We start from the raw sequence: 20112 nt of genomic DNA, 5'->3' as shown, positions 1-20112 counted from the left end.
CTGTCCTGTCTGATCTCCAACCAGCTATCTCTATCCTGTCCTGTCCTGTCTGACCACCGACCAGCTATCTCTACTCTGTCCTGTCTGTCTGACCACCGACCAGCTAACTCTACCCTGTCCTGTCTGTCTGACCCCCAACCAGCTAACTCTACCCTGTCCTGTCTGTCTGACCTCCAACCAGCTATCTCTACCCTGTCCTGTCCTGTCTGACCTCCAACCAGTTAGCTCTATCCAGCCCTGTTTGTTAGTGTGTATAATGTGTGTGTGTGTGTGTGTGTGTGTGTGTTTGCCAGTGTGTATAGTGTGTGTGTGTGTGCCAGTGTGTATAGTGTGTGTGTTTGCCAGTGTGTATAGTGTGTGTATAGTGTGTGTGTGTGTGTGTTTGCCAGTGTGTATAATGTGTGTGTGTGTGTGTTTGCCAGTGTGTATAGTGTGTGTGTGTGTGTGTTTTCCAGTAAGTATAGTGTGTGTGTGTGTGTGTGTGTGTGTGTGTGTGTGTGTGTGTGTGTGTGTGTGTGTGTGTGTGTGTGTGTGTGTGTGTGTGTGTGTGTTTGCCAGTGTGTATAGTGTGCGTGTGTGTGTGTGTGTGTGTGTGTTTGCCAGTGTGTATAGTGTGTGTGTGTGTTTGCCAGTGTGTATAGTGTGTGTGTGTGTGTGTGTGTGTGTGTGTGTGTGTGTGTTTGCCAGTGTGTATAATGTGTGTGTGTGTGTGTGTGTTTGCCAGTGTGTATAGTGTGTGTGTGTGTGTTTGCCAGTGTGTGTGTGTGTGTGTGTGTGTGTGTGTGTGTGTGTTTGCCAGTGTGTATAGTGTGTGTTTGCCAGTGTGTATAGTGTGTGTGTGTGTGTGTTTGCCAGTGTGTATCGTGTGTGTGTTTGCCAGTGTGTATAGTGTGTGTGTGTGTGTGTGTGTGTGTGTGTGTGTTTGCCAGTGTGTATAGTGTGTGTGTTTGCCAGTGTGTATAGTGTGTGTGTGTTTGTGTGTTTGCCAGTGTGTATAGTGTGTGTTTGCCAGTGTGTATAGTGTGTGTGTGTTTGCCAGTGTGTATCGTGTGTGTGTTTGCCAGTGTGTATAGTGTGTGTGTGTGTGTGTGTTTGCCAGTGTGTATAGTGTGTGTGTGTGTGTGTTTGCCAGTGTGTGTGTGTGTGTGTGTGTGTGTGTGTGTTTGCCAGTGTGTATAGTGTGTGTTTGCCAGTGTGTATAGTGTGTGTGTGTGTGTGTTTGCCAGTGTGTATCGTGTGTGTGTTTGCCAGTGTGTATAGTGTGTGTGTGTGTGTGTGTGTGTGTGTGTTTGCCAGTGTGTATAGTGTGTGTGTTTGCCAGTGTGTATAGTGTGTGTGTGTGTGTTTGTGTGTTTGCCAGTGTGTATAGTGTGTGTTTGCCAGTGTGTATAGTGTGTGTGTGTTTGCCAGTGTGTATCGTGTGTGTGTTTGCCAGTGTGTATAGTGTGTGTGTGTGTGTGTGTTTGCCAGTGTGTATATTGTGTGTGTTTGCCAGTGTGTATAGTGTGTGTGTGTGTGTGTGTGTGTGTGTGTGTGTGTGTGTGTGTGTGTGTGTGTGTGTGTGTGTGTGTGTGTGTGTGTGTGTTTGCCTGTGTGTATAGTGTGGGTGTTTGTTACCTGTAGACAGTAGTGTTGGGAAGTAATGATGAAGGCTTGTAGTCCTAGCGTAGTCTTCCTCAGTTCCTCTCTCAGTGATGTCAGCTGATCCTCCTGCTCCACACAGCGATTCTGAAGCCTCTGGACCTATAACCATACCATAATAACACACATGAATCTCATATACAGTAACATGATAATCTACAGTAACATGATAATCTACAGTAACATGATGATCTACAGTAACATGATAATCTACAGTAACATGATATATACAGTAACATGATAATATACAGTAACATGATAATATACAGTAACATGATAATATACAGTAACATGATAATAAACAGGAACATGATAATCTACAGTAACATGATAATGATGATATACAGTAACATGATAATCTACAGTAACATGATAATGATAATATACAGTAACATGATAATCTACAGTAACATGATAATATACAGTAACATGATAATATACAGTAACATTATAAAGTAACATTATGATGTATGGTGTTATGCTCTGGAGATAAGAAACAATTAAAGGACTAAATTATTTTATCATTAAAGGTTCAACCGACATGAGACTTTCAGCTTATAACCCAACCCGTCTGAAGTGGAGAGGTGCGGGGGCTGCTAAATTGGGCACCCAGGGAGCAATTAATTGCCTTGCGCGTGGGCAGAATAACACATTTTTTCATATTGTTGGCTCGGGAATTCGATCTAGCAACCTTTCGGTTATTGGCCAAAAGCTCTAAAAGCTAGGCTGCCTGTTGAACTTAGCTACGAAACAATAATTAAGTCTAGGCTTCAGCTCAGTGGGCTATAACAGACTTGCACACAGTCAACACTGCAGTCACTGGACACCACAGTAACATAACAACACACTGTAGTCACTGGACCCCACAGTAACATAACAACACACTGTAGTCACTGGACCCCACAGTAACATAACAACACAACACACTGCAGTCACTGGACCCCACAGTAACATAACAACACACTGCAGTCACTGGACCCCACAGTAACATAACAACACACTGTAGTCACTGGACCCCACAGTAACATAACAACACACTGCAGTCACTGGACCCCACAGTAACACAACAACACACTGCAGTCACTGGACCACACAGTAACACAACAACACACTGCAGTCACTGGACCCCACAGTAACATAACAACACACTGCAGTCACTGGACCCCACAGTAACATAACAACACACTGCAGTCACTGGACCCCACAGTAACATAACAACACACTGCAGTCACTGGACCACACAGTAACAGAACAACACAACACACTGCAGTCACTGGACCCCACAGTAACATAACAACACAACACACTGCAGTCACTGGACCCCACAGTAACATAACAACACAACACACTGTAGTCACTGGACCCCACAGTAACATAACAACACAACACACTGCAGTCACTGGACCCCACAGTAACATAACAACACAACACACTGTAGTCACTGGACCCCACAGTAACATAACAACACAACACACTGCAGTCACTGGACCCCACAGTAACATAACAACACACTGCAGTCACTGGACCCCACAGTAACATAACAACACACTGCAGTCACTGGACCACACAGTAACAGAACAACACAACACACTGTAGTCACTGGACCACACAGTAACATAACAACACACTGTAGTCACTGGACCCCACAGTAACATAACAACACACTGCAGTCACTGGACCCCACAGTAACATAACAACACACTGCAGTCACTGGACCACACAGTAACAGAACAACACAACACACTGTAGTCACTGGACCACACAGTAACATAACAACACAACACACTGTAGTCACTGGACCCCACAGTAACATAACAACACACTGTAGTCACTGGACCACACAGTAACATAACAACACACTGTAGTCACTGGACCACACAGTAACATAACAACACACTGTAGTCACTGGACCACACAGTAACATAACAACACACTGCAGTCACTGGACCCCACACTAACACAACAACACACTGTAGTCACTGGACCCCACAGTAACATAACAACACACTGCAGTCACTGGACCCCACAGTAACATAACAACACACTGCAGTCACTGGACCACACAGTAACATAACAACACACTGCAGTCACTGGACCCCACAGTAACATAACAACACACTGCAGTCACTGGACCACACAGTAACATAACAACACACTGCAGTCACTGGACCCCACAGTAACATAACAACACACTGCAGTCACTGGACCCCACAGTAACATAACAACACAACACACTGTAGTCACTGGACCACACAGTAACATAACAACACAACACACTGTAGTCACTGGACCCCACAGTAACATAACAACACAACACACTGTAGTCACTGGACCCCACAGTAACATAACAACACACTGCAGTCACTGGACCCCACAGTAACATAACAACACAACACACTGTAGTCACTGGACCCCACAGTAACATAACAACACAACACACTGTAGTCACTGGACCCCACAGTAACATAACAACACAACACACTGTAGTCACTGGACCCCACAGTAACATAACAACACAACACACTGTAGTCACTGGACCCCACAGTAACATAACAACACAACACACTGCAGTCACTGGACCCCACAGTAACATAACAACACAACACACTGTAGTCACTGGACCCCACAGTAACATAACAACACACTGCAGTCACTGGACCCCACAGTAACATAACAACACAACACACTGTAGTCACTGGACCCCACAGTAACATAACAACACACTGCAGTCACTGGACCCCACAGTAACATAACAACACACTGCAGTCACTGGACCCCACAGTAACATAACAACACAACACACTGTAGTCACTGGACCCCACAGTAACATAACAACACAACACACTGTAGTCACTGGACCCCACAGTAACACAACAACACAACACACTGCAGTCACTGGACCCCACAGTAACATAACAACACACTGCAGTCACTGGACCCCACAGTAACATAACAACACACTGTAGTCACTGGACCCCACAGTAACATAACAACACAACACACTGTAGTCACTGGACCCCACAGTAACATAACAACACACTGTAGTCACTGGACCACACAGTAACATAACAACACACTGTAGTCACTGGACCCCACAGTAACATAACAACACACTGCAGTCACTGGACCACACAGTAACACAACAACACACTGCAGTCACTGGACCCCACAGTAACATAACAACACAACACACTGCAGTCACTGGACCCCACAGTAACATAACAACACACTGCAGTCACTGGACCCCACAGTAACATAACAACACAACACACTGTAGTCACTGGACCCCACAGTAACATAACAACACAACACACTGTAGTCACTGGACCCCACAGTAACATAACAACACAACACACTGTAGTCACTGGACCACACAGTAACATAACAACACACTGTAGTCACTGGACCCCACAGTAACATAACAACACACTGCAGTCACTGGACCACACAGTAACATAACAACACACTGTAGTCACTGGACCACACAGTAACATAACAACACACTGCAGTCACTGGACCCCACAGTAACATAACAACACACTGCAGTCACTGGACCCCACAGTAACATAACAACACACTGCAGTCACTGGACCCCACAGTAACATAACAACACAACACACTGTAGTCACTGGACCCCACAGTAACACAACAACACAACATATCACATGAATATCTGGAATTTCCATGAGTAACTTTATTTTTTTCTCTGTGTATAAAGACCAATGCTGTAATCAAACCCACAGCTCTGTGAGTGTAGTTGGGGTTTGTTGGGTGAATGGTATTCTCCTATAGAGTTACCTTGTCTGAAACCTGAAAACATTAGCTCCCAGAGATGATGCCTTAGGCGGGCTAACACAGTCTAGTAGTATGAAAACAATCCAGCCCCATTTTTAAAACCACATACCTCCTCCCTCTGTTTCTCCCTCTCTCGCTCCCTCTCCTGCTCCTCCCTCTCTCTCTCCTTCAACTGCGCCTCCTCTTTCTCCCTCTGCAGGTTCTCCTGCTGTTCCTGCTTTGGCCTGAAGGGAGGAACGCGCCGAGGGGAGCTGGGAGGAACTGACCCTCTGGCGGCTGCTGCTGGACGCTGCCTGGGGAGGACTGGAGAGAGAGAGAGAGGAGGGGGAGATAGAGAGAGAGGGGGAGGGGAGGAGAAAGAGAGCGAGAGGGAAAGGGAGACAGAGAGGGATATATGGGGGGACACAGAGAGAGAAGATAGAGACAGGGAGAGAGGGAGAGAGAGAGAGGGGAGGTGAGAAAGACAGAAGTAGAGAGAGAGAGAGGAGGAGGAGAGAAAGATAGAGACAGAGAGACACAGAAAGAGAGAGAGAGAGAGAGAGAGAGGGGTTAAATGGGGTTAAATTAACAGCATGAAAAACACATCCTTCCGGTTGCCCCACACGCAGTAGACAGACTGAGCCTGCCACCACTGATTTACACAGATCACTGCTACTGCCTGGAATCACTGCTACTGCTTGGCATCACTGCTACTGCCCGGCATCACTGTTACTGCCCGGCATCACTGCTACTGCCTGGCATCACTGCTACTGCCCGGCATCATTGCTACTGCCCGGCATCACTGCTACTGCCCGGCATCACTGCTACTGCCCGGCATCACTGCTACTGCCTGCATCACTGCTACTGCCTGGCATCACTGCTACTGCCTGGCATCACTGCTACTGCATGGCATCACTGCTACTGCCTGGCATCACTGCTACTTCCTGGCATCACTGCTACTGTCTGGCATCACTGCTACTGCCTGCATCACTGCTACTGCCTGGCATCACTGCTACTGCCTGGCATCACTGATACTGCCTGAAATCATTGCTACTGCCTGGCATCACTGCTACTGCCTGGCATCACTGCTACTGCTTGACATCACTGCTACTGCCCGGCATCACTGCTACTGCCCAGCATCGCTGCTACTGCCTGGCATCACATCACTGCTAATGCCTGGCATCACTGCTACTGCCTGGCATCACTGCTACTGCCCAGCATCACTGCTACTGCCTGGCATCACTGCTACTGCTTGGCATCACTGCTACTGCTTGGCATCGCTGCTTCTGCCTTGCATCACATCACTGCTACTGCCTTGCATCACTGCTACTGCCTGAGATCACTGCTACTGCCTGGCATCACTGCTACTGCCTGAGATCGCTGCTACTGCCTGGCATCACTGCTACTGCATGGCATCACTGCTACTGCCTGGCATCACTGCTACTGCCTGCATCACTGCTACTGCCTGGCATCACTGCTACTGCATGGCATCACTGCTACTGCCTGGCATCACTGCTACTGCCTGGCATCACTGCTACAGCCTGGAATCACTGCTATTGCTTGGCATCACTGCTACTGCCCGGCATCACTGCTACTGCCCGGCATCACTGCTACTGCCTGGCATCACTGCTACTGCCCGGCATCACTGCTACTGCCTGCATCACTGCTACTGCCTGGCATCACTGCTACTGCCTGGCATCACTGCTACTGCCTGGCATCACTGCTACTGCCTGGCATCACTGCTACTGTCTGGCATCACTGCTACTGCCTGCATCACTGCTACTGCCTGGCATCACTGCTACTGCCTGGCATCACTGCTACTGCCTGAAATCATTGCTACTGCCTGGCATCACTGCTACTGCCTGGCATCACTGCTACTGCTTGACATCACTGCTACTGCCCGGAATCACTGCTACTGCCCAGCATCGCTGCTACTGCCTGGCATCACATCACTGCTAATGCCTGGCATCACTGCTACTGCCTGGCATCACTGCTACTGCCCAGCATCACTGCTACTGCCTGGCATCACTGCTACTGCTTGGCATCGCTGCTACTGCTTGGCATCGCTGCTTCTGCCTTGCATCACATCACTGCTACTGCCTTGCATCACTGCTACTGCCTGAGATCACTGCTACTGCCTGGCATCACTGCTACTGCCTGAGATCACTGCTACTGCCCGGCATCACTGCTACTGCCTGGCATCACTGCTACTGCTTGGCATCACTGCTACTGCTTGGCATCGCTGCTACTGCCTGGCATCACATCACTGCTACTGCCTTGCATCACTGCTACTGCCTGAGATCACTGCTACTGCCTGGCATCACTGTTACTGCCTGGCATCACTGCTACTGCCTGGCATCACTGCTACTGCCTGGCATCACTGCTACTGCCTGGCATCACTGCTACTGCCTGAGATCACTGCTACTGCCTGGCATCACTGCTACTGCCTGACATCACTGCTACTGCCTGAGATCACTGCTACTGCCTGGCATCACTGCTACTGCCTGAGATCACTGCTACTGCCTGGCATCACTGGTACTGCCTGAGATCACTGCTACTGCCTGGCATCGACTCTTTCAAACTGGATGACACACAAAGGTTGATCTAACCTTGTGTGTGTCAACTACACATTAATGGTCTGACACACACACACACACACACACACACACACACACACACACACACACACACACACACACACACACACACCGTAGACACAGGGGTTTCCTCCTCTAATGACATCGATGGATCATTCTGTCGTCTCCATTAGTTCAATTAAGACTATTGTCAGAAACGATAAAATATGTACTGTATGTATGTGTATGAGTGTGTAGGTGTGTGTAGGTGTGTGTGTGTGTGCGTGTGTGGGTGTGTGTGTGTGTGTATGTATGTTTGTGTATTTGTGTAGACGTGTGTGTGTGTCTGTAGGTGTGTGTGTGTGTGTGTGTGTGTGTGTGTATCTGTGTGTGTGTGTTTGTGTAGATGTGTGTGTGTGTGTCTGTAGGTGTGTGTGTGTGTGTAAGTGTAGCTGTGTGTGTGTGTTTGTGTAGACGTGTGTGTGTGTGTGTCTGTAGGTGTGTGTGTGTGTGTTTGTGTATTTGTGTAGACGTGTGTGTGTGTCTGTAGGTGTGTGTGTGTGTATGTGTAGCTGTGTGTGTGTGTTTGTTTATTTGTGTAGACGTGTGTGTGTGTGTGTGTGTGTGTGTGTAGCTGTGTGTGTGTGTGTTTGTGTAGATGTGTGTGTGTGTGTCTGTAGGTGTGTGTGTGTGTATGTGTAGCTGTGTGTGTGTGTTTGTGTAGACGTGTGTGTGTGTGTGTCTGTAGGTGTGTGTGTGTGTTTGTGTATTTGTGTAGATGTGTGTGTGTGTCTGTAGGTGTGTGTGTGTGTATGTGTAGCTGTGTGTGTGTGTTTGTGTATTTGTGTGTGTGTGTGTGTGTGTGTGTGTGTGTGTGTGTGTGTGTGTGTGTGTGTGTGTGTGTGTGTGTGTGTGTGTATCTGTGTGTGTGTGTATCTGTGTGTGTGTGTTTGTGTAGATGTGTGTGTGTGTGTCTGTAGGTGTGTGTGTGTGTGTAAGTGTAGCTGTGTGTGTGTGTTTGTGTAGACGTGTGTGTGTGTGTGTCTGTAGGTGTGTGTGTGTGTTTGTGTATTTGTGTAGATGTGTGTGTGTGTCTGTAGGTGTGTGTGTGTGTATGTGTAGCTGTGTGTGTGTGTTTGTGTATTTGTGTGTGTGTGTGTGTGTGTGTGTGTGTGTGTGTGTGTGTGTAGCTGTGTGTGTGTGTGTTTGTGTAGATGTGTGTGTGTGTGTCTGTAGGTGTGTGTGTGTGTATGTGTAGCTGTGTGTGTGTGTTTGTGTAGACGTGTGTGTGTGTCTGTAGGTGTGTGTGTGTGTGTGTGTAAGTGTAGCTGTGTGTGTGTGTTTGTGTAGATGTGTGTGTGTGTGTGTGTGTGTAGATGTGTGTAGGTGTGTGTCTGTGTGTGTAGATGTGTGTAGGTGTGTGTCTGTGTTATCACAGGCTGAGTCATTACAACAGTCAGTACTACAACTAAACAGCATCAATATTAGTGGAAACAAACATTTGTCTTAAGAATGTGCCAGAATATATATATTTTTATTTATTTAAACCTTTATTTAGTGAGGCAAGTCATTTAAGAACAAATTCTTATTTACAATGGACGGCCTACCCCCCGGCCAAACACGGACGACGCTGGGCCAATTGTGTGCCGCCCTATGGGACTCCCAATCACGGCCGGATGTGATTCAGTCTGGATTTGAACCAGGACTGTAGTGACGCCTCTTACACTGAGATGCAGTGTCTCCCATTTCCTGGGCAGTTACATAAATAAATATTAGTTTATACGTTATTATATCACTACTTTCCAAGTATTGTTTTAAACAAATATATATATATATATATATAAATAGTAATTACATTTTACACTATGAAGTCCCACAGGAGCATTGTGGGCTTCATATCTTTCACCCACAGCCCATAATACTGTCTAGTCGTCTTCTCTAGTAGTCAATCACATATTTTTATCCAAAGAGACTCACAGTCACGCACGCATACATTATGGTTTTACATTTAGGGAATTGGGAATTGAATTCACTATCCTGGTGTCGTAAGGAACGTCTCTTTCCCAACCCGAGTAAGGTGTGCATACATTCAGCTGGACAACCGACTAGGTATCCCCCCCCCCCCCCCCCCCCTTTTCCCCGACACCGTCATCCACCATCTATTCAGCTCTAAAAACATCTGTTACCCCTGAAGGACTGGTCTCCATGACAACAGGGGGCATCATCTGTCTGCGGTAATGAGCTGGGGGGAGGGGCGGGGGGGGGGGGGGGGGTGGAGACACTTGGCTTTGACAGTGAATGAAAGGGAGCATTTACAGGACACCCCTCCCCCTGTTCCAGCCCCTCGCCCTGGCCCTCCTCCCCCTGTTCCTGCCCCTCCCCCAGCCCCTCTCCCTGGCCCTCCTCCCCCATCATGTTGTCTCATGTTGTCATTATGTTTTCACTGGCGGTTCTGGGGGGCCAGTGCCCCGGTGACAACAATTTTGGACACCCTTGTGGCCCCCCCTAAATGTGGAGTATGACATTTAAAAAACGATATGAAAACAATAACGTCTAATGTAACTGGCCCCTCTAACAGTACAACTGGCCCCTCTAACAGTACAACTGGCCCCTCTAACAGTACAACTGGCCCCTCTAACAGTACAACTGGCCCCTCTAACAGTACAACTGGCCCCTCTAACAGTACAACTGGCCCCTCTAACAGTACAACTGGCCCCTCTAACAGTACAACTGGCCCCTCTAACAGTACAACTGGCCCCTCTAACAGTACAACTGGCCCTCTAACAGTACAACTGGCCCCTCTAACAGTACAACTGGCCCCTCTAACAGTACAACTGGCCCCTCTAACAGTACAACTGGCCCCTCTAACAGTACAACTGGCCCCTCTAACAGTACAACTGGCCCCTCTAACAGTACAACTGGCCCCTCTAACAGTACAACTGGTCCCTCTAACAGTACAACTGGCCCCTCTAACAGTACAACTGGCCCCTCTAACAGTACAACTGGCCCTTCTAACAGTACAACTGGCCCCTCTAACAGTACAACTGGCCCCTCTAACAGTACAACTGGCCCCTCTAACAGTACAACTGGCCCCTCTAACAGTACAACTGGCCCCTCTAACAGTACAACTGGCCCCTCTAACAGTACAACTGGCCCCTCTAACAGTACAACTGGCCCCTCTAACAGTACAACTGGCCCTTCTAACAGTACAACTGGCCCTTCTAACAGTACAACTGGCCCTTCTAACAGTACAACTGGCCCCTCTAACAGTACAACTGGCCCTTCTAACAGTACAACTGGCCCTTCTAACAGTACAACTGGCCCCTCTAACAGTACAACTGGCCCCTCTAACAGTACAACTGGCCCCTCTAACAGTACAACTGGCCCCTCTAACAGTACAACTGGCCCCTCTAACAGTACAACTGGCCCCTCTAACAGTACAACTGGCCCCTCTAACAGTACAACTGGCCCCTCTAACAGTACAACTGGCCCCTCTAACAGTACAACTGGCCCTTCTAACAGTACAACTGGCCCTTCTAACAGTACAACTGGCCCCTCTAACAGTACAACTGGCCCTTCTAACTGGCCCCTCTAACAGAACAACTGGCCCCTCAGTACAACTGGCCCCTCTAACAGAACAACTGGCCCCTCTAACAGTACAACTGGCCCCTCTAACAGTACAACTGGCCCCTCTAACAGTACAACTGGCCCCTCTAACAGTACAACTGGCCCCTCTAACAGTACAACTGGCCCCTCTAACAGTACAACTGGCCCCTCTAACAGTACAACTGGCCCCTCTAACAGTACAACTGGCCCCTCTAACAGTACAACTGGCCCCTCTAACAGTACAACTGGCCCTTCTAACAGTACAACTGGCCCCTCTAACAGTACAACTGGCCCCTCTAACAGTACAACTGGCCCTTCTAACAGTACAACTGGCCCCTCTAACAGTACAACTGGCCCCTCTAACAGTACAACTGGCCCCTCTAACAGTACAACTGGCCCCTCCAACAGTACAACTGGCCCCTCTAACAGTGCAACTGGCCCCTCTGACAGTACAACTGGCCCCTCTGACAGTACAACTGGCCCCTCTAACAGTACAACTGGCCCCTCTAACAGTACAACTGGCCCCTCTAACAGTACACCTGGCCCCTCTAACAGTACAAATGGCCCCTCTAACAGTACAACTGGCCCCTCTAACAGTACAACTGGCCCCTCTAACAGTACAACTGGCCCCTCTAACAGTACAACTGGCCCCTCTAACAGTACAACTGGCCCCTCTAACAGTACAACTGGCCCCTCTAACAGTACAACTGGCCCCTCCAACAGTACAACTGGCCCCTCTAACAGTGCAACTGGCCCCTCTGACAGTACAACTGGCCCCTCTGACAGTACAACTGGCCCCTCTAACAGTACAACTGGCCCCTCTAACAGTACAACTGGCCCCTCTAACAGTACACCTGGCCCCTCTAACAGTACAAATGGCCCCTCTAACAGTACAACTGGCCCCTCTAACAGTACAACTGGCCCCTCTAACAGTACAACTGGCCCCTCTAACAGTACAACTGGCCCCTCTAACAGTACAACTGGCCCTTCTAACAGTATAACTGGCCCCTCTAACAGTACAACTGGCCCTTCTAACAGTACAACTGGCCCCACTAACAGTACAACTGGCCCTTCTAACAGTACAACTGGCCCTTCTAACAGTACAACTGGCCCCTCTGACAGTACAACTGGCCCCTCTGACAGTACAACTGGCCCTTCTAACAGTACAACTGGCCCTTCTAACAGTACAACTGGCCCCTCTGACAGTACAACTGGCCCCTCTGACAGTACAACTGGCCCCTCTAACAGTACAACTGGCCCTTCTAACAGTACAACTGGCCCCTCTAACAGTACAACTGGCCCCTCTGACAGTACAACTGGCCCCTCTAACAGTACAACTGGCCCTTCTAACAGTACAACTGGCCCTTCTAACAGTACAACTGGCCCTTCTAACAGTACAACTGGCCCTTCTAACAGTACAACTGGCCCCTCTAACAGTACAACTGGCCCTTCTAACAGTACAACTGGCCCTTCTAACAGTACAACTGGCCCCTCTGACAGTACACCTGGCCCCTCTAACAGTACAACTGGCCCCAGCTTGCCCCCCCCCCCCCCCCCCCCCCCCCCCCGTGTGTGTGTGTGTGTGTGTGTGTGTGTGTGTGTGTGTGTGTGTGTTTGTGTAGATGTGTGTGTGTTAGTCTGTAGGTGTGTGTGTGTGTGTGTATGTGTAGCTGTGTGTGTGTGTTTGTGTAGACGTGTGTGTGTATCTGTAGGTGTGTGTGTGTGTGTGTGTGTAAGTGTAGCTGTGTGTGTGTGTTTGTGTAGATGTGTGTGTGTGTGTGTGTTTAGATGTGTGTAGGTGTGTGTCTGTGTGTGTAGATGTGTGTAGGTGTGTGTCTGTGTTATCACAGGCTGAGTCGTTACAACAGTCAGTACTACAACTAAACAGCATCAATATTAGTGGAAACAAACATTTGTCTTAAGGATGTGCCAGAATATATATATTTTTATTTATTTAAACCTTTATTTAGTGAGGCAAGTCATTTAAGAACAAATTCTTATTTACAATGGACGGCCTACCCCCCGGCCAAACACGGACGACGCTGGGCCAAATGTGTGCCGCCCTATGGGACTCCCAATCACGGCCGGGTGTGATTCAGTCTGGACAACAGTACAATTGGCCCCTCTAACAGTACAACTGGCCCTTCTAACAGTACAACTGGCCCTTCTAACAGTACAACTGGCCCCTCTAACAGTACAACTGGCCCCTCTGACAGTACAACTGGCCCTTCTAACAGTACAACTGGCCCTTCTAACAGTACAACTGGCCCTTCTAACAGTACAACTGGCCCTTCTAACAGTACAACTGGCCCCTCTAACAGTACAACTGGCCCTTCTAACAGTACAACTGGCCCCTCTGACAGTACAATTGGCCCCTCTAACAGTACAACTGGCCCTTCTAACAGTACAACTGGCCCTTCTAACAGTACAACTGGCCCTTCTAACAGTACAACTGGCCCCTCTAACAGTACAACTGGCCCTTCTAACAGTACAACTGGCCCCTCTGACAGTACAATTGGCCCCTCTAACAGTACAACTGGCCCCAGCTTGCCCCCCCCCCCCCCCCCCCCCCCCCCTAAAACTGCCACTGCATGTTTTCTCCATGTGATATTCTCCCTTCTCTCCCCACGCTATCTGCCGTGTGTGTACCTATGTCTCACCTGGTGACTGGGGTTTAGGAGGCACCACAGCCAGCCTCTTAGGAGAGGAAGGAAGGGACCTTGTGATCTCAGAACTCCTCGGGAACTCCTTCCTCACACCTGTCATCAAACACAGCAACAAATCACAAACATGGAATTAAGCAATCAACCAAGAAGAGACAATCAAAAACACATCAATTAAGCAATTATAACATTTAATTAGGCAATCAACCAATTATGTTATCAGTCTAATCAATCAATATCTAATCTTCAACATCGCCCTCCTTTTCTCTCTACCCATATCTTCCATCTAATCAGTTTAAGCACCCTTTTCCTTTTCCTGATAATTAGACCTGGGATTTTTTTCTCCCTCTCAAATCAATTCAAAGGGCTTTATTGTAAACATATGTTTACATTGCCAAAGCAAATGGAATGGAATAGACAATAAACAAAAGTTAAATTAACAAAGGAAGCATTAGTAAACATTACACTCACAAAAGTTTTTAATTAATATAGATGTTTTAAATGTTATATTATTGGCTATGTTCAGTGTTGTAACAACGTGCAAGTAGTTGAAGTATGAAAGGGAAGATAAATCAACATAAATATGGGTTGTATTTACAATGCTGTTTGTGTTCCACTGGTTGCCCTGTTCTCATGGCAACGGGTCACAAATCTTGCTGTTGTGATGGCACACTGCAGTATATCGCCTAACAGATATGGGAGTTTATCAATGTTTGATTTGTTTTCAAATTCTTTGTGGGTCTGTGTGATCTGAGGGAAATATGTGTTTCTAATGTGTTCATATATTTGGAAGGAGGTGAGGAAGTGCAGCATTCCAATCTGCTATGTTTTTTGGTTGATTATTTCCAGTGTGTCCAACAGTTATCTTTTTGCTTTCTCATATTTGGTTGGGTCTAAATGTGTTTATGTCCTTGTGTTTTGTGGGGTTTGTATGTGAACAGAGACCCAGAACCAGCTGGCCGAGGAGACTCTTCTCTAGGTTAATCTCTCTATAGAAGAGGGCTTTGTGGTGTAATGTGTTGATTCCTGGTGGTTGCAAAATTTAACAGTCTATTCTGGATGTTGATAACTAGTGTGTATCGTCCTATTTCTGCTCTGTATTGCTTGGGGGATTGGATTGTACACAAAGTATATTTTTTTGCAGAATTCTGCATGCAGAGTCTCAATTGGGTGTTTTCTGAATTCTTGGTGACATCACAATGGGTTCAATAACGGATTGAAGTGTTTTCTGAATTCTTGGTGACATCACAATGGGTTCAATAACTGATTGAAGTGTTTTCTGAATTCTTGGTGACATCACAATGGGTTCAATAACTGATTGAAGTGTTTTCTGAATTCTTGGTGACATCACAATGGGTTCAATAACTGATTGAAGTGTTTTCTGAATTCTTGGTGACATCACAATGGGTTCAATAACTGATTGAAGTGTTTTCTGAATTCTTGGTGACATCACAATGGGTTCAATAACAGATTGAAGTGTTTTCTGAATTCTTGGTGACATCACAATGGGTTCAATAACGGATTGAAGTGTTTTCTGAATTCTTGGCGACATCACAATGGGTTCAATAACTGATTGAAGTGTTTTCTGAATTCTTGGTGACATCACAATGGGTTCAATAACTGATTGAAGTGTTTTCTGAATTCTTGGTGACATCACAATGGGTTCAATAACTGATTGAAGTGTTTTCTGAATTCTTGGTGACATCACAATGGGTTCAATAACTGATTGAAGTGTTTTCTGAATTCTTGGTGACATCACAATGGGTTCAATAACAGATTGAAGTGTTTTCTGAATTCTTGGTGACATCACAATGGGTTCAATAACGGATTGAAGTGTTTTCTGAATTCTTGGTGACATCACAATGGGTTCAATAACTGATTGAAGTGTTTTCTGAATTCTTGGTGACATCACAATGGGTTCAATAACGGATTGAAGTGTTTTCTGAATTCTTGGTGACATCACAATGGGTTCAATAACTGATTGAAGTGTTTTCTGAATTCTTGGTGACATCACAATGGGTTCAATAACTGATTGAAGTGTTTTCTCCAGATCCTAATTGGTATGTTGAGTTTTATGTTCCTTCTGATGGCATAGAAAGCTCTTCTTCCCTTGTCTCTTACATCGTTCACAGCCTTGTGGTAGTTACCTGTGGTGTTTATGTTTAGGACGAGGTAGGTGTAATTCTTCGTGTGCTCTAGGGCAACAGTGTCTAGATGGAATTTGTATTTTTTTGTCTTGACTACTGGACCTTTTTTGGAACACCATAATTTTTGTCCTACTGAGATTCACTGTCAGGGCCCAGGTCTGACAGAATCTGTGCAGAATATCTGCTGTGCTGCTGTAGGCCCTCCTTGGTTGGTGACAGAAGCACCAGATCGTCAGCAAACAGTAGACATTTGAGTCCAGTAGGGTGAGGCCAGGTGCTGCAGACTGTTCTTGTGCCCTCACTAATTCGTTGATATAAATGTTGAAGAGTGTGTGGCTCAAGCTGCGTCCCTGTCTCACCCCACGGACCTGAGGAAGGAAATCTATGTGTTTTTTGCCAATTTTAACCGCAAACTTGTTGTTTGTGTACATTGATTTTATAACGTCATATGCTTTCCCCCCCCGACACCGCTTTCCATCAATTTGTATAGCAGACTCTCATGACAAATTGAGTCAAAAGCTTTTTTGAAATCAACAAAGCATAAGAAGACTTTGCTTTGGTTTGGTTTGTTTGTCAATAAAGGTGTGCAGGGTGAATACGTGGTCTGTTGTATTTTGGTAAGAATCCAATTGGACATTTGCTCAGGACATTGTTTTCACTGAGGAAATGTTGGAGTCTGCTGTTGATGATACTGCAGAGGACTTTTATGAGATTGCTGGTGATACATATTCCACTGTAATTTATTGGGGTCAAATTTGTGTCCACTTTTTGTGGATTGGGGTGATCAGGCCTTGGTCCCAAATATTGGGGAAGATGCCAGAGCTGAGGATAATGTTGAAGAGTTTAAGAAGAGCCCATTTGAATTTGTGGTCTCTATATGTGAAATGGTGTTTTCTACATTGGATAAAAGTGGAGACTCAGAGCTACAAAATGGTTTATCATACACTGCATTTGAGGAACAATGGGAAAGTAATTCTGCTTTGAAAGTTGATGAACTTGTAACCTCACTTTTGAGAAAATGGCCTGTGAATGTTTTGGTACCTACAGAAGAGCTCTCCTTTGTCAACACCCATTCAGCATCGTTCACACCCTCTTTAGATTCACCCATCTCTTTAAGGTTTGATCTGAGCGTTCTGTCCTTACAACAGCAGTCAAGCACCCAAGCTAACTGGCTAACAGTTGTCGCAGTGACATTCTACTAAAATGGACACTTGCATAGTGAAGTCTTTGTTAAGACATGTAGCTTGCTAGCTAAAGAATGAACCATAATCACAACGTTACCACCCTGCATGAATCTGCAGGTAGCTAACCAACCAGTTTAAATGTTAGCTAGCTAAAATGAGGCTATAGCCAGCTAACATTAGGCTATAGCCAGCTAACATTAGGCTATAACTAGCCAAGGATCGAGGCAAAGATGAATGGAGGAAAGTACAGAGAGATCCTCGATGAAAACCATCTCTAGAGCAGTCAGGACCTCAGACTGGGGTGGAGATTCACCTTCCAACAGGACAACGACCCTAAGCACACAGCCAAGACAACGCAGGAGAGGCTTCGGGACGAGTCTCTGAATATCCTTGAGTGGCCCAACCACAGCCCGGACTTGAACCCAATCAGACATCTCTGGAGAGACCTGAAAATAGCTGGGCAGTGACGCTCCCCATCCAACCTGACAGAGCTTGAGAGGATCTCCAGAGAAGAATGGGAGAAACTCCCCAAATACAGGTGTGCCAATCTTGTAGCGCCATACCCAAGAAGTTTCGAGGTTGTAATCACTGCCAAAGGTGCTTCAACAAAGTACTGAGTAAAGGGTCTGAATACTTATGTAAATGTGATATTTATTTTCTTTTCATTTCTAAAAACGTGTTTTTGCTTTGTCATTATGTGGTATTGTGTGTTGATTGATGAGGGGGAACAAATTATGTAATCCATTTTAAAATAAGGCTGGAACTTAACAAAATGTGGAAAAAGTCAAGGGGTCTGAATACTTTCTGAATGCGCTGTATAACATTCTATTGGTTGCAAGAATTTTGTATAACTATATAAATTGAAGAACAAACTTTTGAATCCAGCGTCGTTCTGTGTATCAGCCAGGGGGAGGGGCAGGGGCAGGGGCAGGGACAGGGGGAGGGGCAGGGACAGGGGGAGGGACAGGGGTAGTTAATGTGTACTGTGTGTGGTTAATGTGTACTGTGTGGGTAATGTGTACTGTGTGTAGTTAATGTGTACTGTGTGGTTAATGTGTACTGTGTGTAGTTAATGTGTACTGTGTGGTTAATGTGTACTGTGTAGTTAATGTGTACTGTGTGTAGTTAATGTGTACTGTGTAGTTAATGTGTACTGTGTGTGGTTAATGTGTACTGTGTGTAGTTAATGTGTACTGTGTGGTTAATGTGTACTATATAGTTAATGTGTACTGTGTAGTTAATGTGTACTGTGTGTAGTTAATGTGTACTGTGTAGTTAATGTGTACTGTGTAGTTAATGTGTACTGTGTGGTTAATGTGTACTGTGTAGTTAATGTGTACTGTGTGTAGTTAATGTGTACTGTGTGTAGTTAATGTGTACTGTGTAGTTAATGTGTACTGTGTGTGGTTAATGTGTACTGTGTGTAGTTAATGTGTACTGTGTGGTTAATGTGTACTATATAGTTAATGTGTACTGTGTAGTTAATGTGTACTGTGTGTAGTTAATGTGTACTGTGTAGTTAATGTGTACTGTGTGTAGTTAATGTGTACTGTGTGGTTAATGTGTACTGTGTGTAGTTAATGTGTACTGTATAGTTCATGTGTACTCTGTGTGTAGTTCATGTGTACTGTGTAGTTCATGCGTACTGTGTAGTTCATGTGTACTCTGTGTGTAGTTCATGTGTACTCTGTGTGTAGTTCATGTGTACTGTGTAGTTCATGTGTACTGTGTAGTTCATGTGTACTCTGTGTGTAGTTCATGTGTACTCTGTGTGTAGTTCATGTGTACTGTGTAGTTCATGTGTACTGTGTAGTTCATGCGTACTGTGTAGTTCATGCGTACTGTGTAGTTCATGTGTACTGTGTAGTTCATGTGTACTGTGTAGTTCATGTGTACTCTGTGTGTAGTTCATGTGTACTGTGTGTAGTTCATGCGTACTGTGTAGTTCATGTGTACTGTGTAGTTCATGTGTATTCTGTGTGTAGTTCATGTGTACTGTGTGTGCATATGAGCCTGTGCATGCCTCACCAACAGGTGACCCTCTGGGCTGAGCAGGCAGGTATCTTCGAGGCAGAGCTGGGGTAGATGGGGGCTGTAGATTACGGGTGGCATAGTTTGGGGGTCCCCCTCCTCTCTGGGGGTCTGTACAGGGTGTGTTGGTCACTCTGTAGAGGGGAGGGTCCACACACACACTGGGCCCTGGAGAAAACAGAGGACACAATTACACAGTTTATCAGAGTAAAGGGGAGACAGAGACAGTTTAACAGAGTTAAGGGGAGACAGAGACAGAGACAGTCTAACATAGTTAAGGGGAAACAGAGACAGAGACAGTCTAACAGAGTTAAGAGGAGACAGAGACAGAGACAGTCTAACAGAGTTAAGGGGAGACAGAGACAGAGACAGTCTAACAGAGTTAAGGGGAGACAGAGACAGAGACAATTTAACAGAGTTAAGGGGAGACAGAGACAGTTTAACAGAGTTAAGGGGAGACAGAGACAGTTTAACAGAGTTAAGGGGAGAC

The 20112-nt window shown here is 46.2% G+C and overlaps 1 protein-coding gene across 1 annotated transcript in view; it reads right to left on the bottom strand.

Moving 5' to 3' along the window:
- Positions 1–20112, bottom strand: part of LOC139388243 (microtubule associated tumor suppressor candidate 2a) — a 119414-nt gene that overhangs the window by 19110 nt on the left and 80192 nt on the right. The window contains exons 6-9 of the mRNA XM_071134791.1: positions 19620–19790; positions 14258–14356; positions 5546–5739; positions 1618–1743 (exon numbers count right to left, since the gene is read on the bottom strand). Coding sequence (XP_070990892.1) covers positions 1618–1743; positions 5546–5739; positions 14258–14356; positions 19620–19790 — 590 coding nt within the window. The remainder of the gene's footprint in view (positions 1–1617; positions 1744–5545; positions 5740–14257; positions 14357–19619; positions 19791–20112) is intronic.

Source organism: Oncorhynchus clarkii, chromosome 29 (assembly GCF_045791955.1).
Source record: "Oncorhynchus clarkii lewisi isolate Uvic-CL-2024 chromosome 29, UVic_Ocla_1.0, whole genome shotgun sequence".
Taxonomy (NCBI): Eukaryota; Metazoa; Chordata; class Actinopteri; order Salmoniformes; family Salmonidae; genus Oncorhynchus; species Oncorhynchus clarkii.
This window is presented reverse-complemented; position numbering and strand designations above follow the sequence as displayed.